This window comes from Physeter macrocephalus, chromosome 2 (genome assembly GCF_002837175.3).
Source record: "Physeter macrocephalus isolate SW-GA chromosome 2, ASM283717v5, whole genome shotgun sequence".
Lineage (NCBI taxonomy): Eukaryota > Metazoa > Chordata > Mammalia > Artiodactyla > Physeteridae > Physeter > Physeter macrocephalus.
Window position 1 is genome coordinate 15,671,840 of NC_041215.1, and position 20,859 is coordinate 15,692,698.

The 20,859-nt window shown below is 43.0% G+C and overlaps 1 protein-coding gene and 1 pseudogene across 1 annotated transcript; one reads left to right on the top strand and one right to left on the bottom strand.

Annotated features, from left to right (window-relative positions):
• Positions 1-296: 296 nt before the first annotated feature.
• Positions 297-4,884, bottom strand: LOC102994261 (olfactory receptor 7E24-like; annotated as a pseudogene).
• A 6,163-nt stretch (positions 4,885-11,047) lies between these two features.
• On the top strand, positions 11,048-17,692 carry LOC102993155 (olfactory receptor 7A17-like). The gene is given in 3 exon segments (XM_055080706.1): positions 11,048-14,810; positions 14,812-14,855; positions 14,857-17,692. Coding segments are annotated over 3 exon segments (951 nt in total). The 5' UTR covers positions 11,048-14,129; the 3' UTR covers positions 15,083-17,692.
• Positions 17,693-20,859: the final 3,167 nt, after the last annotated feature.

Consider the following 20,859-nt stretch of genomic DNA (forward strand, 5'->3'; position numbering starts at 1 on the left):
TGATATATACATATAACTGAATCACTTTGATGTACACGAAGCATTGTAAGTCAACTATACTTCAATTTTAAAGAAAGAGCAAACAAAATAAAATCTAAAAACCAGCAAAACCCAATTCTCTGTGATGATATACAGGCGAGTCAGGGCATACTAAAACACCAGATTCATGACAGACAGCCACTGTCTCTGGCCTCTGGTGGGATCCAGGGCAGGAAACTGGGGAGGGGCGGGCTGGAGACTTGAGCTGTCTTGGAAAAGCTGGGGGGTGGGTATGTGGGTATCTGTTGTGTGGGTCTTCATAGTGTTGCATCTCTTAAATTTTGCATAGTGAAATGTAGAACACCAGATGAAACTGGGAGTTCATCAATGGAACAGCAGCTGAGAGGCTGGCTGGCCATTCTTTTTCCACCGGATGAGGTCAGCTGCTGCCTGCTCATTACCGCCCAGGCATAGGGTCTCTGGGGAAATCACAGTTTGAAACTAAACACGAGCGTGAAACGACCTCTATCCACTTTGCAGAAATGTTCAGAAATTTAGGTCCAGCCACCAAAGCTCTATTATTTGGGGGAAGAGTTTGCAGAGACCTACCGACTGTGCAGGCGCTCTCACGTAAGCACGGTCTGAAAGCAAACAGCCCACAGACTCCAGTCTTTCGGGGGTGCTTAGCAAATTAAGGAGTGAAAGAAGCTGGGTTTTTGGAAGGATTTATGAACTGTGTTTCTTGGAGTATTCCCATGAAGCATATATTTGTTGCAATGTGGCAATGTCTAAAAATTGAAATCAGTGTAACTGTCCATGAGGAAACAATAGTTAACCCCAGGTCCATCCTTCTTAGGAAATAGCACAGGCATCAACAAGAGGGCGAGAATTACATGCATGACATGGAAGGATGGCCAGGATGTGTAATGAACTAACAAAAGCAAGTTCTGGAAGAGGTTAAAGATAAATTCCCCAAAGTAGAATTGCTGCGTTAAAAGGTGTGTGCATTCACACTTGTTAGGGTGGCTACAATTTTTTTAAAAACCCCAAAACTCGAAAATAACAAGCGTTGGCAAGGGTGTGGAGAAAATGCAACCCTAGTGCACTGTTGGTGGGAATGTAAAATGATGCAGCTGTTGTTTGGTGGTTCCTCAAAAAGCTAAGTGTAGAATTACTGTATGAGCCAGCAATTCTACTCCTACGTGTGTAACCAAAAGAACTGATAGCAGGGACTTGAACAGATAGATGCTCATCCAACTATGTTCATCGCAGCACCAATCACAACAGTCAAAAGGTGGAAACAACCCTCATGTCCATCCTCAGAAGTTCGTGGTCCATCCATCCATACAATGGAATACTATTCAGCCTTAAAAAAGAAGGACACTCTGACATCTGCTACACCATGGATAAAACGTGAAGATACGCTGAGTGAAAGAAACTTGTCGCAAAAGGAAAACTATGGTATGATTGCATTTATATGAGGTCCCTAGCATAATCAGAGTCATAGAGACAGAAAGATTAGAGGTTTCCAGGGGATGGGGGAGGAGGATAAGCAAACAACTGACAGGTGAGAGCCACAGCTGGTGAAGGCTTCATACCTCCCACCGGATGAGGGGACTCTCAGAATGGAAGAAACAATTTTACAATTTTATAGTAGAGTAAAAGGTCCCTGAGATTGGGAATAATCCAGAGATAGTGCCAACAAAATACATGACTATGTTATTTGGTGAAGGTGTCAGAACAGGCAAGGTTGAGGAGTTGGGAATGATCACAATAATAGAGAGGATAAATTTCCACATTCTTGAGGCAGGTAAGTTGTAACACCATCAAATGGTGCAGCTGGGATTGCAAAAGGCTGACAAGAAAAGACACCCAAACTAAGAAGCAACAGGGGCATGAATTCACGATGACTGGTTAGTGTAGTGGATGACACATGGCCACAAACTGATCATATGCCATCATATTCAGGAGTATAGCCTCCATGTCTCCAAAAAGGCTAAAAAATAGACATCCGAGTGAAGCAGCTCACATAGGAGATGACTCTGCTGTGAGTTTGGATGTCCACAATCACCTTGGAGATGGTGGCGCCAAGGACAATGTCATCCAAGGACAGGTTGGAGAGGAAGAAGTGCATGGGGGTGTGGAGGTGGAGGTCAGAGATGATGTCCAGGATGATGAGAAGATTCCCCAGCACAGTGACCCGGTACATGGACAGGAACAGCCCAGAGGGAAGGGCTGCAGTTCTGGATCTTCTGAGAGGCCCAGGAGGAAGAATTCTGAGACTTGTCAGATTGTGTGGTTCTGTGTAGCCTGGACATCTTAAATGTTGGCTGACTCTACGTCTCCTTTTGAGATTGCATGGACTGATTACACGAATGGAGAAGGAAGTGGACAGCTGGAGGGCTATCCAGGAGCAGGGCCTTTGCCCTAAACTATCGTGTGCCAACGCTTTCCGTGCTCTCTGCCTGTGATCACAGCCGTATGTCCTCCTTAGTTGTTGCAGCAGGTGCCATCCACTGCTCTCCACCGTGGTCTACCAGGCACCCCTAAAGGGAGCCCAGAGTGAGCAGGTGATCTCTTCCTGGCTTGTCCAGGGGAGTGAAACGGCTAGTTGGGTTGACAGGGGGAGAATAGTGGCCAGCTGCCCTGTGTTGAGAGTCAGACTGCCCGATTTAAACTTGGCTTCACACCTTTCTACTTCATGACCTGTACAAATTACATAAAAATTCTATGCTCCTTCTCTCTTCTATAAAATAATAGTAAAGCAGCAAAACAAATATGGTATAATATCGCTTATATGTGGAATCTAGAAAACTGGTACAGATGAACTTATTTGCAAAGCAGAAATAGAGTCACAGATGTAGAGAACAAACTTATGGTTACCAAGGGGGGCAGGGAGAGTGGGACGAATCTGGAGATTGGGATTGACATATATACACTACTGGGTATAAAACAGATAACTAATGAGAACCTACTGTATAGCACAGGGAATCCTACTCAGTGCTCTTTGGTGACCTAAATGGGAAGGAAATCTAAAAAAGAGTGGATATATATATATGTATAACTGATTTACTTTGCTGCACAGCAGAAACTAACACAACATTGTAAAGCAACTCTACTCCAACAAAAATTAATAATAATAATAATAAGGGGTGCACCTAGATTTTGAGGGTGATTGTGCTGATGAAATGAAACAAGCTGCATAGCTCAGAGCCTGGCACTTAGGACACCCTCTATCAAGATTCAGTCCTGGGCTTCCCTGGTGGCGCAGTGGTTGAGAGTCCGCCTGCCGATGCAGGGGACACGGGTTCGTGCCCCGGTCCGGGAAGATCCCACATGCCGCAGAGCGGCTGGGCCCATGAGCCATGGCCGCTGAACCTGCGCGTCCAGAGACTGTGCTCCGCAACGGGAGAGGCCACAGCAGTGAGAGGCCCGCGTACCGCAAAAAAAAAAAAAGATTCAGTCCTCCTTGTCCTCATTCTAATCACCACTTTCACAATCTTTTTGGAGCACTTAGGGGACACTTTAGAGGCACCCATTTCCTGCTCTAGTAGGCAAGATGCCTATGGGAGCTCAAACACGTGGCGGAGAAAAGCAGAACTCTGAGGGAGACTCCTTGGATCCCTATCAAAACCAAGAACATAAACTCTAAAGTCCTCGGAGCAGATACCTTGCATATTGGTGCCCTAGCATCTCTGTCCCAACTGTCCTGTTTGTCCTGATGAGGAGGAAACACTGCCCCTGACACTCCATCTCATCTACCCCACATACCTCAGAACCCCAATTTAGGAATATGCAGTGAACCTCCAGGCCCACACAAACCCAGTGGACCTCTCTAAAGGTGCTTTGTTTCCCATTCTGAAAACCTGATATCAGACCTGGGAGGAAGAGAAAGGCTACTATGGGGTGACAGGCACAGGCTGGCTTGCTGGCACTCCCATCTTTTTGTCTAGGTGGCTGGCATTTTCCTGGGGTCTAGGCCTTTCATAGCCTTGGAAATTTTATTGTGTTCCCTTTGGGATGCTCAGGTCAGAATTAAACTAACTGAAAATACGTAAGACAGATGGACAGATCAGAATAAAAATCTCCTAAGTAGTAATAATGATTGTTTCCATTGCTTCCCAAGATGGTCTCTGTGTCTCTTCATTGGTCTCTCTAACTACAGTCTGGCCCGCTTACAGCCCAATCTCAACACAGCAGCTAGAGCAAACTTAGAAAATCAGAAAAGGACATCACATCACATCACATCATTTTTGCTACAAAGCCTTCCAGTGGCTTCCCATCTCTCTTACATTAAAACCCTAATTCCTCACATGGGTCTATAAAGCCCTGAATGACCAGGGCCCTGACTTTTGACCACACCCATCTCACACTATTTTCCACGTTGCCTTCTGAAACACAGGCCTGTGATTCAAATATATCAAACCAGTTCCTGTTTCACGGCCTTTGCACGTGAGCTTTCCTCTCCCACGAGTGCCAGGTATACTTTTCCACTCCCCTTCTGCTTGGTTGGCCTTTTCTCAACATTTCCGTCTTATCTCCAAATGTCACCTCCTCTGAGAAGCCCCCAGGCTTGCTCCAGCACATAGCCCTATTTTATTTTAATCATATGCATCATTATCTATTTACCTGTTTATTTATCCTTTGTCCCCTTGCATAACCTCACCCACAACTAGAAGGAAATCCCATGAGGGGAGGGTCCTTATCTGACCTGTTTATCACTCGGATCAAAATGGAAGGTGCTCAAAAAGGGTTTACATGTTGAATGAACAAGGGAACATCTGCTAGGCTGACTGCAAAGCAGATTAGCAAAGGGCTCTTTGAAGGTCCTGACATCCCCATCATTCAGGTACTCCTGACCTCAGGCTCATTCCAGCACTCATGGTCAAGGTACCTCATGCCCATTAGGGCCTGGGCATGGTCAAGATCATTGCCTTGTCACTCAGGTGACTCTTTGGAAAGCTTGCCCTCCTCTCCACTGCTTTGATATTTGTTCCAAAGCAAGGTTCACAGGTGTCCCAGGGATCTTGAGCAAGACTTAACCAAAGATGTTTCTTAATCTTTAGACTTGTAAAGAAACTGGAGATGCAGTAAGACGTTCCCTAAGGGAAGCTGGGTACCCTGGAGGCCACAACCAAGAGGAGAAGAAGTGGTTTAGGAAGAAAAGGGTGTAATGAGGGCTGAGGTGTGGGGCTGGAGGACGTGGAGATGAGGTGAGGGCTCACAGGTGGCTCCAACGCTGCTCGCAGTGGGTAGACATAGCAGAGCAGATCATTCCCCTGACCCTCGAGGGGGAAACTCTCTAGAAACAGTCAAAGCAGCAAATTATTTAATGGGAAGTGAGGGGATTCAGCCCTAGGTAATCCTCTTGTTTTCTTCTCCTCTGGCTCACCTCTCCCATACCAGGAGAAAACGCCCTTGTGCCACACCAGGTATCAGTCTGGCCCTGAGTCCCAGACTCAGCTCTTTGTCTCTGATCTCTGTCCTTATTTGTCCTCCGTTGGGAGAAGCAAAGATCATAGAGCCCAGACCTTCAGAAATTCCACTGTGAGGACCTCATGTTGCTTAGAAACTGCTGTGGCAAAGAGGTAAGAAGGAGCCAAATCTTTTCCTTGCATGCTTTCCCGGCATATAGGCAGGGATGTAGGGGGAAGAGAAGCCCACCAAAACCAAGAAAAAGTCTCCAGCCCTGGAAAGGGCTCTCCAAGCCCCAGTCTACAGTCTATGTTCTCTTACCTCTATCTCTAGGTCAGCTCTCCTTTCGTTGTCCCTCAATTCTGGGCTTCCCCCTCATAACCCACTCTACACCCACGTGAATATCCTTCCCCCCATTTTTTTCTTCAGGGGGACATTTCTCCATCTACAGAGCTTCTCCCCTATGCCTAACACTGAGCTAGGTACTGCACATAAAGAGGGAACTATAATGTATTGCTCTCCTGGGTGGATGCAAAACCAAGAAATGAACAGGTGCATGCAGTGTGATAGCTTGTCCCAGGTGTGGTCCAGTTTCCACAAGGTACGGGGAGGTCCAAAGAGAGTGTGCTCATCACTGCCTGGGGATGCCAATGAAGATTTCAGGACCAAGTATGGAAGGGAGCATAGGACTTTTCCAGGTGAGAGAGGACTCACCCAGTGAGAGCAGCTGGTAAGTGCAAAGGTCCAGAGCTATGAAATTGCATAGGATGTTCTTAGAATTATAAGATGTTGAGTAGTTGAGTATCTAATGTCAAAGTATTATATTCCAATAGATAAAAATGTGACTCTCCTACAAATATATAGTGAGCGTATGACAAGGACATTTATTAATGAGGGAGCCAGGTGAGTAAAGCTAGTTTGAAGAGCATTTGAGGAACAGGGATTTATTTTGTCAGGAATGATGGATTTAGTTTTTCAAGTTAGATACAAAAATACAGAAAAATGGGGCTTCCCTGGTGGCGCAGTGGTTGAGAGTTCGCCTGCCGATGCAGGGGACGCGGGTTCGTGCCCCGGTCCGGGAAGATCCCACATGCCGCGGAGCGACTGGGCCCGTGAGCCATGGCCGCTGAACCTGCGCGTCCGGAGCCTGTGCTCCGCAACGGGAGAGGCCACAACAGTGAGAGGCCCGCGTAACGCAAAAAAAAAAAAAAAAAAAAAATGAAACCTTAGCCCTTGGAGTTATATTTTCTATCAGATAGAGAAGTCTCACAGGGCAATAAAACATAACCTTTGGGGTAATATTTTTAGATGAACAGAAATAATTTGCATTCCACTGGACAAAAACTGCTTGCAATTTACTAATCTCCTATAAGTTAACACTAACTTCACAGAGTCTAGGTACGGAACAAAGGAACAACTGCCCCCAAAATGAGAGAATTAGGCAGGCCTATCAGACAATACTTCAGCATGATATTGAAAAGAAATGTAGGCATCCTTTTGCCTCATTGAAAAGTTTTGGGTAATTTTCCCCTTAATTCAAAGGATGGATTGGAATACATGAGGAGCGTGGGAGTGTGGGAGACAAAGCTGGAGTAATAAGACAGGGACCAGATCGTGGAGGACATTGGCATTTGGGCTTTCTCCTGGAGGATATGGAGCCACTGAATGATTTTTAAAATGCATACAATGATGAGACTGAACTATTGTGACATCCCCTGCAGGATGAACTTAGAAGGATGCCAGTCTGTAGCCCAGTGGAGAGGTTATGCGGACCTGAATTAAAGCAGCATTGGTGAGTGAACAAAGTGTCCAGTGGCCGTTTCTGTTGACATCTGGATACCAAAGGCAGTCAGACTCTCCCGAAATAGCAATCTCTGTATGTCCATGTGCTTTATAAATCAGTATTGTAGCAATAGCCTTCCTCACTCAGTCCTGGCTTCATATCCTACTGCATGTCTGAGTCTCAGATGTTCCCACTGACAAAGTTCCTCTCGCTTGTCTGCCTATGATCCATGGAGTCCTGAAGCAATAAACCTGCATCTGTCACGCAGTCTGATTATATTCCTCCCATACAGATATTTTATTCTGTATGCTGTATACATACCACTACCACCACCACCAAGTATTCAAAATCAAAGCAAATATCTCCAATTCTCTGCTCGAGTCATCAACGTCTGCCTCCCACTACTGGATGTTACCCAGTTTGCAATCCCTCATTATCATTGCAGCCAGGTGGAGATCTTTTAGTTCTGCAAGCTGTTACCTTTGAAACGAACACACCAATTATAACCTATACAATTCTGTGATGGTAAATATTTGGTCACATTATCCAGGGTGTGTCCATGATGTTTCTGGATGAGATTAACATTTGAATCTGTAAACTGAGGAAAGAAGATTGCCCTCCCTAATGTGGGTGGGCCTCATCTGATCAGTTGAAGGCATGAATAGAACAAAAAGGCTGAGTAAGAGAGAATTCCTTCTCCCTGATGGCCTTCAGCCTGCAACTTCTTCTTTTTTCCCAGCTTTCAGGCTGGAACTAAAATATCTTCCTGGGTCTCAAATCTGCCAGCTTTCAGACTGGAACTATACCATCAGCTCTCCTGGTTCCTAGGCCTTTGGGCTCAGGTAACAACTATACCTTAGTTCTCCTGGGTCTCTAGCCTGCCAACTGCAGACCTTGGGACTCGTCAGACTCCGTAATTGTGTTAGTTAATTCCTTATAATAATCTCTTTACACACACACACAGATACACACACATCCCCTGCTGGTTCTGTTTCTCTGGAGAATCCCGACTTATTACACAGTTTCTTCATGTTTTCTTTTTTAAAAAAAATTTATTTATTTTTGGCTGCGTTGGGTCTTCGTTGCTGTGCATGGGCTTTCTCTAGTTGCGGCGAGCAGGGGCTACTCTTCGATGTGGTGTAGGGGCTTCTCATTGCAGTGGCTTCTCTTGTTGCGGAGCACGGGCTCTGGGTGTGCAGCCTTCAGTAGTTGTGGCACATGGTCTCAGTAGTTGTGCCTTGCAAGCTCTAGAGCGCAGGCTCAGTAGTTGTGGTGCACAAGCTTAGCTGCTTCGCGGCATGTGGGATCTTCCCGGACCAGGGCACAAACCCATGTCCCTTGCGTTGGCAGGCGGATTCTTAACCACTGCACCACCAGGGAACTCCCTTCACCTTATTTTCATCTTTATATTTTTGTTTTACTCCTGCTTTCCCTTTTTTTTCCTCTTCCAACCACTATTCCCTCTCAGCCTAGAATAACGGCTCATGATAAATTATCTTTTGTTGAGGGGGCTATACCTGACCTACCCCGTAGGAACAGGGAGAATGGAAAGGCCATCCTGAAATTTGTTCCAAGATATGAATATAGTTCTCTATAAATAATTTTTTCTGATCACAAAGTATCAATAATATATTCTCATTGTGGAAAATTAAGAAAATGTAGGGACTTTCCTGGTGGTCCAGTGGTTAAGACTCTGTGCTTCCACTGCAGGGAGCATGGGTTCAATCCCTGGTTGCAGAACTAAGATCCGGCATGCCATGTGGGGCGGCCAAAAAATAAAAGAATTTTTAAAAAATGTAGAATAGGAAGAAACAAAATCCAAAGAAAGTAGGCACCCATAATCCCATAGATATAATCAATGTGGACATTCTGGTGAATTTGTTTCTAGTCACAGTTCATCTCCAAATTGCTATTGTTCTAAATGAATGGCTTTCTGTCCTATTCTCCCCATTTACGATTATAATATGGACTCTTTGTCATGTTAGTGTTCTCAACCATCCCATTTTGTTTGTTCAAACATTTCAACTCTATAAACATTATACGCTAACAGCAATACTCCAAACAGTATTCAGATAGTCCCTGACTTACAGTGGTTTAACTTTACTATTTTTGACTTTATAATGAAGTGAAAGCGATTAGCATTCAGTAGAAACCGTACTATAAATTATGATTGTTGCTCTTTTCCCAGGCTCGTGACCTGTGGTAGATCCTCTCTCATGATGCTGGACAGTGGCAGCCACTGCAGCTCCCAGTCAGCCAGGCAATCAGGAGAGTAAACAACCGATGCACTTACAACCATTCTGCACCCATACAACCATTCTGTTGTTCACTTCCAGTACAGTACTCCATAAACTGTATGAGTGAATCAACATTTTATTATAAAACAGGCTTTGTGGGAACTATACTCAATATCTTGTAATATCCTCTAATGGAAAATAATATATTCTTTACATATATATATAACTGAATCACTTTGCTGTACACTTGAAACGAACACAACATTGTAAATTAACTATACTTCAATTTAAAAATGGGTTTTGTGTTAGATGATTTTGCCCAACTGTAGGCTAATGTGAGTGTTCCGAGCACGTTTAAGGTAGGCTAGGCTAAGCTATGATGTTGGGTAGGTTAGGTGTATTAAATGTGTTTTCAACTTAATGATATTTTCAATTTACAATGGGTTTATCAGGACATAACCCCTTTACAAGTCAAGGAAGATCTGTACTCTAACAGTAATGTTCTATAAACATTATAGAAGGCCGACCCCTGAGATATTGTGTTTGGTTCCAGACCACCACAACAAAGCGAACAGCACAATAGTGAGTCACACGAATTTTTTTTGGTTTCCCAGTGCATATAAAAGTTATGTTTACACTAGACTGTAGTCTATTAAGTGTGCAATAGCATTGTCTAAAATAACAATGTGTATAACCTTAACTAAAAAATACTTTATTGCTAAAAAATGCTAACCATCATCTGAGCCTTCAGTGAGTAATAGTAGTAACATCAAAGATCACTGATAATAAACAAGTATAAGTAAAGTACAATATAACAAGTATAATAAAAAGTTTGAGACATTGTGAGAATTACCAAAATGTGACAGAGACATGAAGTGAGCAAATGTTGTTGGTAATACAGCGTCTCTAAATAGACTTAGTTAATCTGTGAAGCACAATAAAATGAGGTATGCCTGTACTGTAACAGCAATACTCCACAGTACATTCTAAAATACCACAATGGATTTCCCTGGTGGTCTAGTGGTTAAGACTCCACACTCCCAACGCAGGGGGCATGGGTTCGATTCCTGGTTGGGGAACTAAGATCCCACATGCCACACGGCATGGCCAAAAAGAAAATCATTCATTCATCCATTCTGTTCAATAAAATAAAATAAAAGTACCATAACATAAGAAGTAATGTTGCAAGCAGAAACTAACACATCACTGTAAAGCAATTATACCTCAATAAAGATGTTAAAAAAAAAAAGTAATGTTGCAACAGTCTCATACCTAAATCTTTTGGGACCAATCTGATAACCTTATTTTCTTACAATTAAAATAGAGGGCTCCCAATGCATATACACATTTGGAAGGTTCCAAGTACTTACTAACTTGATTTCTAGAACAGCTTAGCCGAAAGGCATCTTTTCAAACACAGTCATGCCAATTTCACTTATTATGACCAACATTTGATAGTCTCATTAAATTTCGTGCTGGTTGTTTTTGTTTGCTATTTCTTTAAATGGAAACATAGTCTTGCCATATTACCCAGAAGTTGTGTTCCTAGTATTGACCCAAGTGAGTTGTAAACTTATGTCCACACAAAAACTTATACAAATTTTATGTAGCTTTATTCATAAGTGACCAAAACTGGAAGGAACCAAGATGTTCTTCAGCAAACAAACTGTGGTAACACCCAGACAATTAAATATTATTTAGGAATAGTAGGGAGTGAGCTATCAAGCCATCAAAGGACATGGAAGAACTGTAAATGCATATGTAAGTAAAAGAAATCAGTCTTAAAAGGTTACACAATTCAAACCATATGCCATTCTAGAAAAGGCAAAACTACAGAGACAGTAAGAAGATCAGTGGTTGCTGGTGGTTGGAAAGGGGAAAGATTACATGGAGCACAGGGGATTTTTAGGGTAGTCTGTATGATACTATAATGGTGGATAAATAATATTATGTATTTGACAAAACCCATAAAACAGTAAAACACCAAGAGTTAACTCTGAAGTAAACTATGGACTTTAGTTAATAATAATGTATGAATAATGGTTCATTAATGATAACAAATGTTTCACTACAATGCAAAATGTTAATAATAGGTAAAACCAAGGACCAGCAGGGAGAGGGGTAATACATGGGAACTCCACTTTCTGCTCAATTTTTCCGTAAACTAAAACTACTCTAAAAAATAAAGTCTACAAAAATAGCATCTAAATGTCCCTTTACTTTGGTTTTCATTGATATATGTATGGAACTTGAGCATTTTTTCATGTTTTTATCCACTTGTATTTAGCCTTTTATTTTTTTCTTTGTTTTTTTCTTACTGTTTTTAAGAGCTTTCTAATATATTGTCATTGCACTTTTATATTTTCTTATAAATCCTCCCTACCTCATGTCATTTGGTATTACTGATAAACACATGATTTATTGAATATATTTTATTTATTTATTTATTTATTTATCTGGCTGTGTCGGGTCTTAGTTGCAGCACGTGCCATCTTCGTTGCAGCATTCGGGATCTTTTGTTGCAGCGCGCAGGCTACCCTGTAGTTGTGGCACGCAGGCTTAGTTGCCCCAAGGCATGTGGGATCTTAGTTCCCAGACCAGGGATCAAACCCATGTATAGGAAGGTGGATTTTTAACCTCTGGACCACCAGGGAAGTCCCTACTGAATGTTTTTTAAACTACTGATCTAATCCTTTGTGATTCCTTTCACTGCTTTTCTACTTAGGAAGCTTGCACACTTCATGAAATCATATAAATACATTATTTGTATTCACTTCTAATAGTGTTCTGATTTCAGTTTTGCCAGTCACTCTCTTTTCTATTAGGTATTTATTTTGAGGTATTTTTCAAATGTTTTCTAGTTTCCTAAACACCATTTATTATATCATTTATCTTTTATGGGTTAATTTGTGATATATCTATATTACAAACTAAATTCTCATATTGGCTAATATCTGTTTCATGACTGTCCAGTCTGTCCCACTGATATTTCTGTATTTATGTCCATTGCACTGTTTTAAAAGTTGCCTGTCCTCATTCATTTCCTTTTACAAACTTTCTTGACTTTCCAACTAAGTTAATATTCCTTAAGTATGACCAGTTAATACTCCTACTAATCACTTTCCTTGAGTGGATGGATCATAAGAGTCTTAAACAGAATAATTACCTCAGAGGAGTCAAAGGCAGCAACATTTCCGTAACACTCAACGCTACAGGAAAGCAGAGGCCATGCCTCTTACCTTTCTATACTTAGTTCTAACCCACTGCCTGGCAGACAGTAGGCACTCAAATAATTGTGGAATAAACAGAAGATAAGGAGATGCAGAGAATCATTTAGATGTCTACAAATATCTAAATATTATCATGACAAAGAGAAATGATTTTCAGAGAGGAATTAAAACCATGTAAGTTATAAAAAGACACATTTCAACTCAAAGGAAGGAACTTTTTCTTAAATGTATATGAAATTAAGGATAACTGTCTCTTAGTTTAGAAATTCCCTCCTGTGGTAGAGATGTAATATTCAAACAGAAATTAAGACTTTTTTTTTTTAATTTTAAAGAGGGACATAAAAGGTAGAAGGCTCTCATTCTCTTTATTTTCAATTGAAAAGGCTTCATGATAAATGGTCTCCTTGTTCTTGGTTAAAAGATTTTATGATAGGGACTTCCCTGGTGGTGCAGTGGTTAAGAATCCACTTGCCAATGCAGGGGACATGGTTGGATCCCTGGTCTGGGAAGATCCCACATGCCGTGGAGCAACTAAGCCCATAAGCCATAACTACTGAGCCCACGTGCCACAACTACTGAAGCCTGCGCGCCTAGAGCCTGTGCTCTGCAACAAGGGAAGCCACCGCAATGAGAAGAACACGCACCACAATGAAGAGCAGCCCCCGTTCGCCGCAACTAGAGAAAGCCCGTGCGCAGCAACGAAGACCCAATGCAGCCAAAAATTAATTAATTAATTTTAAAAAAGATTTTATGATAGGGAATTGCCTCTACACACCCTGACAATTTCTGTCATTCATTCAACAAATATTTATAGAGCACCTATTATATACCAAGTACTGTACTAAGTGCTTAGGTTACAAAATTAACATGAAACAGAAAAGGCACAGTCCTCTCAACCTAAAGAAATGTAAAGAACTGCAACACGAGCATGCAGGGCACAATTAGAATGTATGGTGGGAGTTCTGATTTGGTCTTTGGAATTGGGGTGTATTATGCTACATTGGTCATTATGACAACGACAGACAAATTGGGAGAGTAATGGAGAAGTTACTATATGATAATGGAGGAATTATCTATAAAATCTTTGCACAATATCCTTCTCCGAGTCAAACTTGAGACAGAGAATGGTCTGCTTCAAGATATTATTTCAAGGCAAATGGCATGAGGGTAATAAAACATCATTAAATTCTGCAACTCCCAATGATCTCTTTCTCTCTACATTTCCCTGGAACTTGAAGAGACCACAATGGCAAGGCAGAAAGGAGATGTTCCTGAGGCTGGTACTTTCGCAGGAATTATACAGCAAAGGAATAGTCATGAGTCAGGGAAGATGCAAGACACCCCTGCATGGTGTGGGACATTCATTTTTAAAGAGGTGTTCCTGGTAGTAGTGGTTGAAGCAGGGAAGGGAGGGTATTATTGAGGAGATCTTGGTCTAGAAAACGCTAGATAAAACATAAGACTTCATGAGTGAATGAGTTTCAAATGTATGGCACATTCCTGTTTTGTCATTGTTTGAACATTATTCTTGCCTCTTTCCAGGCAATTTCCACAAGTTATATGGAAACAGGGACCCAAACAGCTATTTCAAAATTCATCCTTCTAAGCCTTTCGGAAGATATGGACCTGCTGCCCCTCCTCTTTGGGCTGTTCCTGTCCATGTACCTGGTCTGTGTTATAGGGAACCTGCTCACCATCCTGGCCATCATCTCAGACTCCCACCTCTACTCCCCCATGTACTTCTTCCTCTCCAACCTGTCCTTCACTGACATCTGTTTCAGCACCACCACAGTCCCCAAGATGTTAGTGAACATCCAGATGCAGAACAAAGGCATCACGTATAAAGGCTGCCTTACCCAGATGTATTTTTGCATGATCTTTGCTGGGCTAGATAATTTGCTACTGACAGTGATGGCCTATGACCGGTTCGTGGCCATCTGTCACCCCCTATACTACACGGTCATCACGAACCCTCGCCTTTGTGGTCTCCTGCTTTTGCTTTCTTGGTTGATCTGCCTGACATATTCTTTGTTGCAAAGCTTGGTTTTGAGGGTGTCCTTCTGCAAAGAGACAGAAATCCCCCACTTTTTCTGTGAACTTGCTCAGATTCTCAAGCTCACCTGCTCTGACGCCCTTGTTAATGACATCCTGCTGTATTTTGTTAACTGGCCTGCTGGGTGTTATTCCCCTGACTGGGATCCTTTTCTCTTATTCTTATCTCCTCTATAATGGGCATTTCATCTACTGGTGGGAAGTATAAAATCTTTTCCATCTGTGAGTCTCACCTCTCAGTCATCTCCTTGTTCTGTGGTGCAGGCCTTGGGGTCTCCCTCACTTCTGGAACAGCCCATCCCTCCAGAAAGGGTTCAGTAGCCTCGGTGATGTACACGGTAGTCACCCCCATGCTGAATCCCTTCATCTACAGTCTGAGGAACTGAAGGGGGCTCTGAGGAGACTTTTCACTAGAGGAACATACTCTCAGTGAGATAATGGAAGTTAAGGGCAGGCAACAGAGATCCCAAGTGCTGATAACTGGTGTTCCTGAATATGTTACCTGAAGACATAGAAAATAAATACCATTTATGATATACTAGAAGAAAACATTCCTGAGTCAAAGACAAACTTGAAGCGGCACACCAGAATGTTCACCGTCCACCAAGAAAGAATGGCCAACTCTATATAGGAAAAAAATCTAAAAAAGAGTGGATATATGTATAACTAATTCACTTTGCTGTACACCTGAAACCAACACAACATTGTAAATCAACTATACTCCAATAAAAAGTTTTTTTAAAAATGGCCAACCAATAACAAAACTTCTCATGAAAACAAACTATTTCAAGGATACAGATTCCTACAAGCATCATGGGAGGAGAAATCAAGTCAAGGAATGCAGATGGGGAGAAGAGGACAAGAGTGACAACAAAAGTTTACACACTGGCTCATCTTTTAACCCTCTCGGTTATTCTAGCACCATGCCTATTGGACCATGTTTTTCCCTGGTCTTGGTCTGAAAACCATTACTCGGACTGTCTCATACCAACCTCCCTCACTCCATAAGATTTTACTTACTGATTCTTGCTTTGGTGTTGGCTATTGACCTATACTGAGGATAATAAGAAACTTAATAAGAAACTTCTTTAGGAAAATCATTGTAGTGCCTACTTTAAGAGAAGGGGAATTCTGGTCTTTGTCAATCCATCTGATCTGGAATAAAGGTCCAAAGCAATCTACTCGCTGTCTTCCTTGGCTGGCCCATGCTTCCCCAAATCTTCACACACCTGTTTCCTTTTCACAAGTTGGGCTTCAAATCAAAACTGTCAGCTCTTCTGAGAGCCCCACCCTGACCACCATCCTCCTATTCATTCGTTTCCATAGCACTTATCATATTTTGAGGGGTGGCAGAACATAGAGGCTAAGAGGGCTCTGGGTTAATATCGCCATCATTCACTACGAGTGCAACCTCATGCAAGTTATTTAACTTCTCTGTGCCTCTATGCCCCATAATATATTTCCTGAAGAGTTCTGGTGGGGATTAAATGGTACACTTATAAGACAGCCCAGAACAATGTCTGGTATAAGCACTCAATAATTGTTATCCATCACAAGATCCATGAGAGCTGTGTGGGTCCATGTTCACCATGTGAAGGTACAAAGGGATCCGTTATCAGCAGAACAGGTAGAAAAGCTGACTAGAGAGGGTTGATCAGGCTATGGATTTAGAGGAGGCTGAATGAATCCCCAGAGCTCTGACTTAGGGCACCAAGGACGTCATGTAGGAGGGGGCCCTGTGCAAGGCTCAGCCCTCTGAATTGCCCCAGGAGCACCATGTGCTGGAGATCAGATCTGTAGAGTCCAGGAGAGAACTTTCCTGGATCTAGAGACTAAGGATTGGACCAGGAAATGGCCCCAAACAAGGACTCCCTACAACAGGGAACTGGGAGGGCAGAGCATCCTTTATACTGGTTCAGCTCCATGGGGAGATTCTCTTGAAACGAAAGCAAAGAATTAAAACCTGTCTTGGGTTGTCTTGAGGAACGATGAACCCTCTTGGTGAATACCAGATTTGGACGCAGGCAGATTCCAATGTTTGAATCCTAACTTTATTATTTACTCTCTGTCTCTAAGCAGCCTCAGATTCTTCATTTGTAAATAATTGCTGGGGTGATTATAGAAAATCAGTGTTAAGTATCAAATGTACACATTTTGAAAAAGCAGTGGATACCATATTCATGAACACAATATTTATTTATTTGTGCCCCTATCCTGTACCAAAAAGAGGTATATCTATTGGCAGGATCCTGCACCCCACAAAGCACTGCCCAGCTGCATTCTTCTCCAGGAGAGGTCTGAGTGTGAGATAAAAACTGATTGCTAATGGAAAAAAAAAATTACTTTATTCAGTGCAATGTCTTAGCTTCCAACCATTCTATGGGACCTCTGGCCCTGGTGACCTGGGGCACTGGAGTAAGATGAAGCCAAGATAGGACCATCCTAATAAGCCTGAACAGTATCTGACTGTCCTCCATCTTTCAATTAGTTGCAGGTATAGAAATTATTATTCTACCACAGGGTTTTTCAACCTCGGTACTGTTAAAATTTGGGGCCAGATAATTCTTGGAAGGGGGGACGGGTACTGCCCTATGCATTGTAGGATGTTTAGCAGCATCTGTGGCCTCATCCACTAGATGCCAGCAGCTTCTGCCACTCTTACATCCCATTCAAAAAAGTAAAAAGGGCTTCCCTGGTGGTGCAGTGGTTAAGAATCCGCCTGCCAATGCAGGGGACAAGGGCACGAACCCTGGTCCGGGAAGATCCCACATGCCGCGGAGCAACTAAGCCGGTGTGTCACAACTACTGAGCCTGCATTCTAGAGCCTGCATGCCACAACTACTGAAGCCCGCACGCCTAGAGCCCGTGCTCTGCAACAAGAGAAGCCCACCGCAATGAGAAGCCCGGGCACCGTGACAAAGAGAAGCCCCTGCTCACCACAACTAGATTTCTCTAGTTGCGTGCAGCAACAAAGACCCAACGCAGCCAAAAATAAATTAATTAAATAAATTAAGAAAAAAAAAAAGCAAAAAAATAGGGAATTCCCTGGCGGTCCAGTGGTTAGGACTCGACCCCTGGTCAAGGAACTAAGATCCTGAAAATTGCACAGTGCAGTCAAGAAAAAAAAAAAAAAAAAAACTCCAGATATTGCCAAATATCCCTTAGGGACAAAATCACTCCTGAATGAGAACCACTGATTTACCACGACTCAGAACAATCAATGAAAGGAAAATGAAGGAAAAAAAAAGTAAGGGTTAGACCCTAGTTTTCCTAAGGCCCAAAACAGAACGGACCTAAAATACTGGTCTCTAGACAGAAGAGTCCTTGCATGGAGAAGGAGGCCATAGGTCTGGAACAGAGCATCAACGGACATTTGTTGAATAAACAGATGAACAAATCTTAGTGATCGAAGCGCCAGAGAACAAGAACCTTATCTGTTCATTGGTTGCCTGGGTAATGATGGGGAAGGATTACAAAGGGACACGAGGAAACTTTTGGGGGTTCACCACCTTGACTGTGACAATCGTTTCACAAGTGTACATATAGGTCAAAACTTATCAAATTGTATATTTTAAGAATGTGCAGCTTCTTATATATCAATTGTATCTATATAAAGCTATTCTCCCTCATTTGAAATTCTTGCAATATAAACACTGGCCTTGTGGCAACTGTAAAAATAGGTACCATTTCTTCCCTTTCCTGTACCCATGTCCCTTCTGTGTAATTCTGAGGACCCTTCCACACTGGGCTGACTCATGTGACTGCACTGGGCAATAGGGTGCAGGCAAACATGACACATGCAGGGGCTTGAAAAGCACCCTGCAGGGTGGAGCTTGTGCTCTTCTGGAACCCCCTGGCATCATGTGTACAGGCCCCATCTAGACTACTGGGGGATGAGACCGGAATGAAGAGCAAGTAACCAAAGCAGCAGCCAACTGCAAGCACATGGTAAGCCCAGCTAAGAACAGCCCAGATTGTCAAGCAACAGAATTGTAAACGAAGTAAATGGTGGTTGTTTTAAACCACGGTGTTTGAGGTCGTTTATTATGCAGCAAATATGAACAGGCCCCCTTCAGTCCATTCTACTAAGGAGCATGCACAGGCTACCTTTCTTCCTACACAGCAAATCTCATCAAATGTCAATGGATTTCCATCAACTTCAACTAACATTTAAATTGAGATTGATAAAGTCCTGATGTACATGTGTATGTGTTATATAATGTCCCATGTTACCTCTTCAGCTTTATCTCCTACTTCAAAGGTTGTCCTTTTACATGTCAGTGAATGTTATATGTGTTTTTCTGTGCCTTTGCACTCAGGATTGACATGCTTATTCAAATCTGATCCTGAACACTATAAATAAGCCTTCTAAACTTAGCTTGCATCATCTCTTCAATATGGCTTTGCTTGAACTCCCAAAGTTCAACATCCCTCCTCGGGGCCTCGTTAATGGATTACCAGGCCATACTAACTATATTATTTGTTGTTTATATCTGTCTCTCCTCCTAGACCTTTACTCCTTCAAGGTCAGTACCATGTCTTTCTTCCCAAAGTCTAGTCCAGTGTAAGGCACTTAACTGATATTCACTGGTTCCCTAGAGAGGAAAAACTCCTGAGTGGAGTGGAGCTACCCAAACATTACACAAGATAGAGCTGCTTCCTGCTGGAGAGGCCCCAAGAACTGAGAGCCACAGTGAGACAAGAAGACCGGGTAGGAGTATAATTACAAGTCCTCTCCAGAGAGACTGTGTAAGGTATCACGTCTGTCCCAAGAACTGGCAGAACAGTGCAATGCGATGCAAGAGCTCTGAGCCACTTGGGTGGCGATGGGAATTCAGTTTCCTTCTGCCCTGTTAATTGACATGATGGAGGAACTGGCTTGAGGGAGTAGCTGTGCTGGATTCCCAAGGCTCCTAATTAAAGAAATAGTCATACTTTACTCAGTGCTGAGAGAAAGGCTCTTCTCCCCTTGGGCTTGGCCTCTAGGGTTCATTTTTTTTCAAATGTAGGCAAGAGCCAGTCAATAATTGCTATTTCTTCACTAATGAGCTGAGGAAAACTTTTGATCTGCAGAACACTCACCACCTTCACTCACAGATGTGCAATGCCCCCCACCAAGCACCCAAAGACCTGCATGGAACACTGCAAGTGGAAAGGGTGCAGGGACTTCAGGAAGACAAACGGAAGATGGAAGCCCTGTGACCCTGCCCCCCGACATAATGCACTATAAGCCCAACTGATCTATCAGGTGGTGCCAGCATGAAAGGTACTGCAGTTGAGAGGAAATGAAGTGAGGCTGAACAGACAACACTCAATAAATGGTCCCAGTTTCCAGCTGATAAGTTGACTTATTTCACCTGTGTCTTCTCAGGTGAATGACTAACTTACAGTGGTGTGTAGAAGACGGCAGTTAATCTATGTTACAGTATTCAAATCTGCCTTCTTCTTGGGTAAGGTAGAGAAACTTTTTTTTTTTTTTTTAGTTATAACAAATATTAAGTCAGAAGGATTATCAAAGGCCTGGGGCTGGAACTTGTCTTTAGGAAGCAGATTTATTTATCTACTTAGATTCTCAAGGCGTAACTGAGTACTTTTTTAAAAAATCAGCTTTTATTCTGAATTCATAAAAGTAGCAGTGGGCTGGGCTTCCCTGGTGGCGCAGTGGTTGCGCGTCCGCCTGCCGATGCAGGGGAACCGGGTTCGCGCCCCGGTCTGGGAGGATCCCACATGCCGCGGAGCGGCTGGGCCCGTGAGCCATGGCCGCTGGGCCTGCGCGTCCGGAGCCTGTGCTCCGCAATGGGAGAGGCCACCGCTGAGCCTGCGCGTCCGGAGCCTGTGCTCCGCAACGGGAGAGGCCACAACAGTGGGAGGCCCCCGTACCACCAAAAAAAAAAAAAAAAAAAAAAAAAAAAAAAAAAAAAAAGTAGCAGTGGGCTAAAGACAAATATAAAGGAACGCATGTAGCTTAAACTGAAGGGAAAGGATTTTCCTGGGCTCATGTAGAACAAAGGACTAGTTTAAAGAATTGCTAGTCTTGAGCTCCTATTTAAAGAGTCTCTAGGGAGTTCCCTGGTGGCCTAGTGGTTAGGATTCCAGGCTTTCACTGCTGCAGCCCGGGGTTCAATCCCTGGTCAGGGAACTGAGACCCCACAAGCCGCACAGC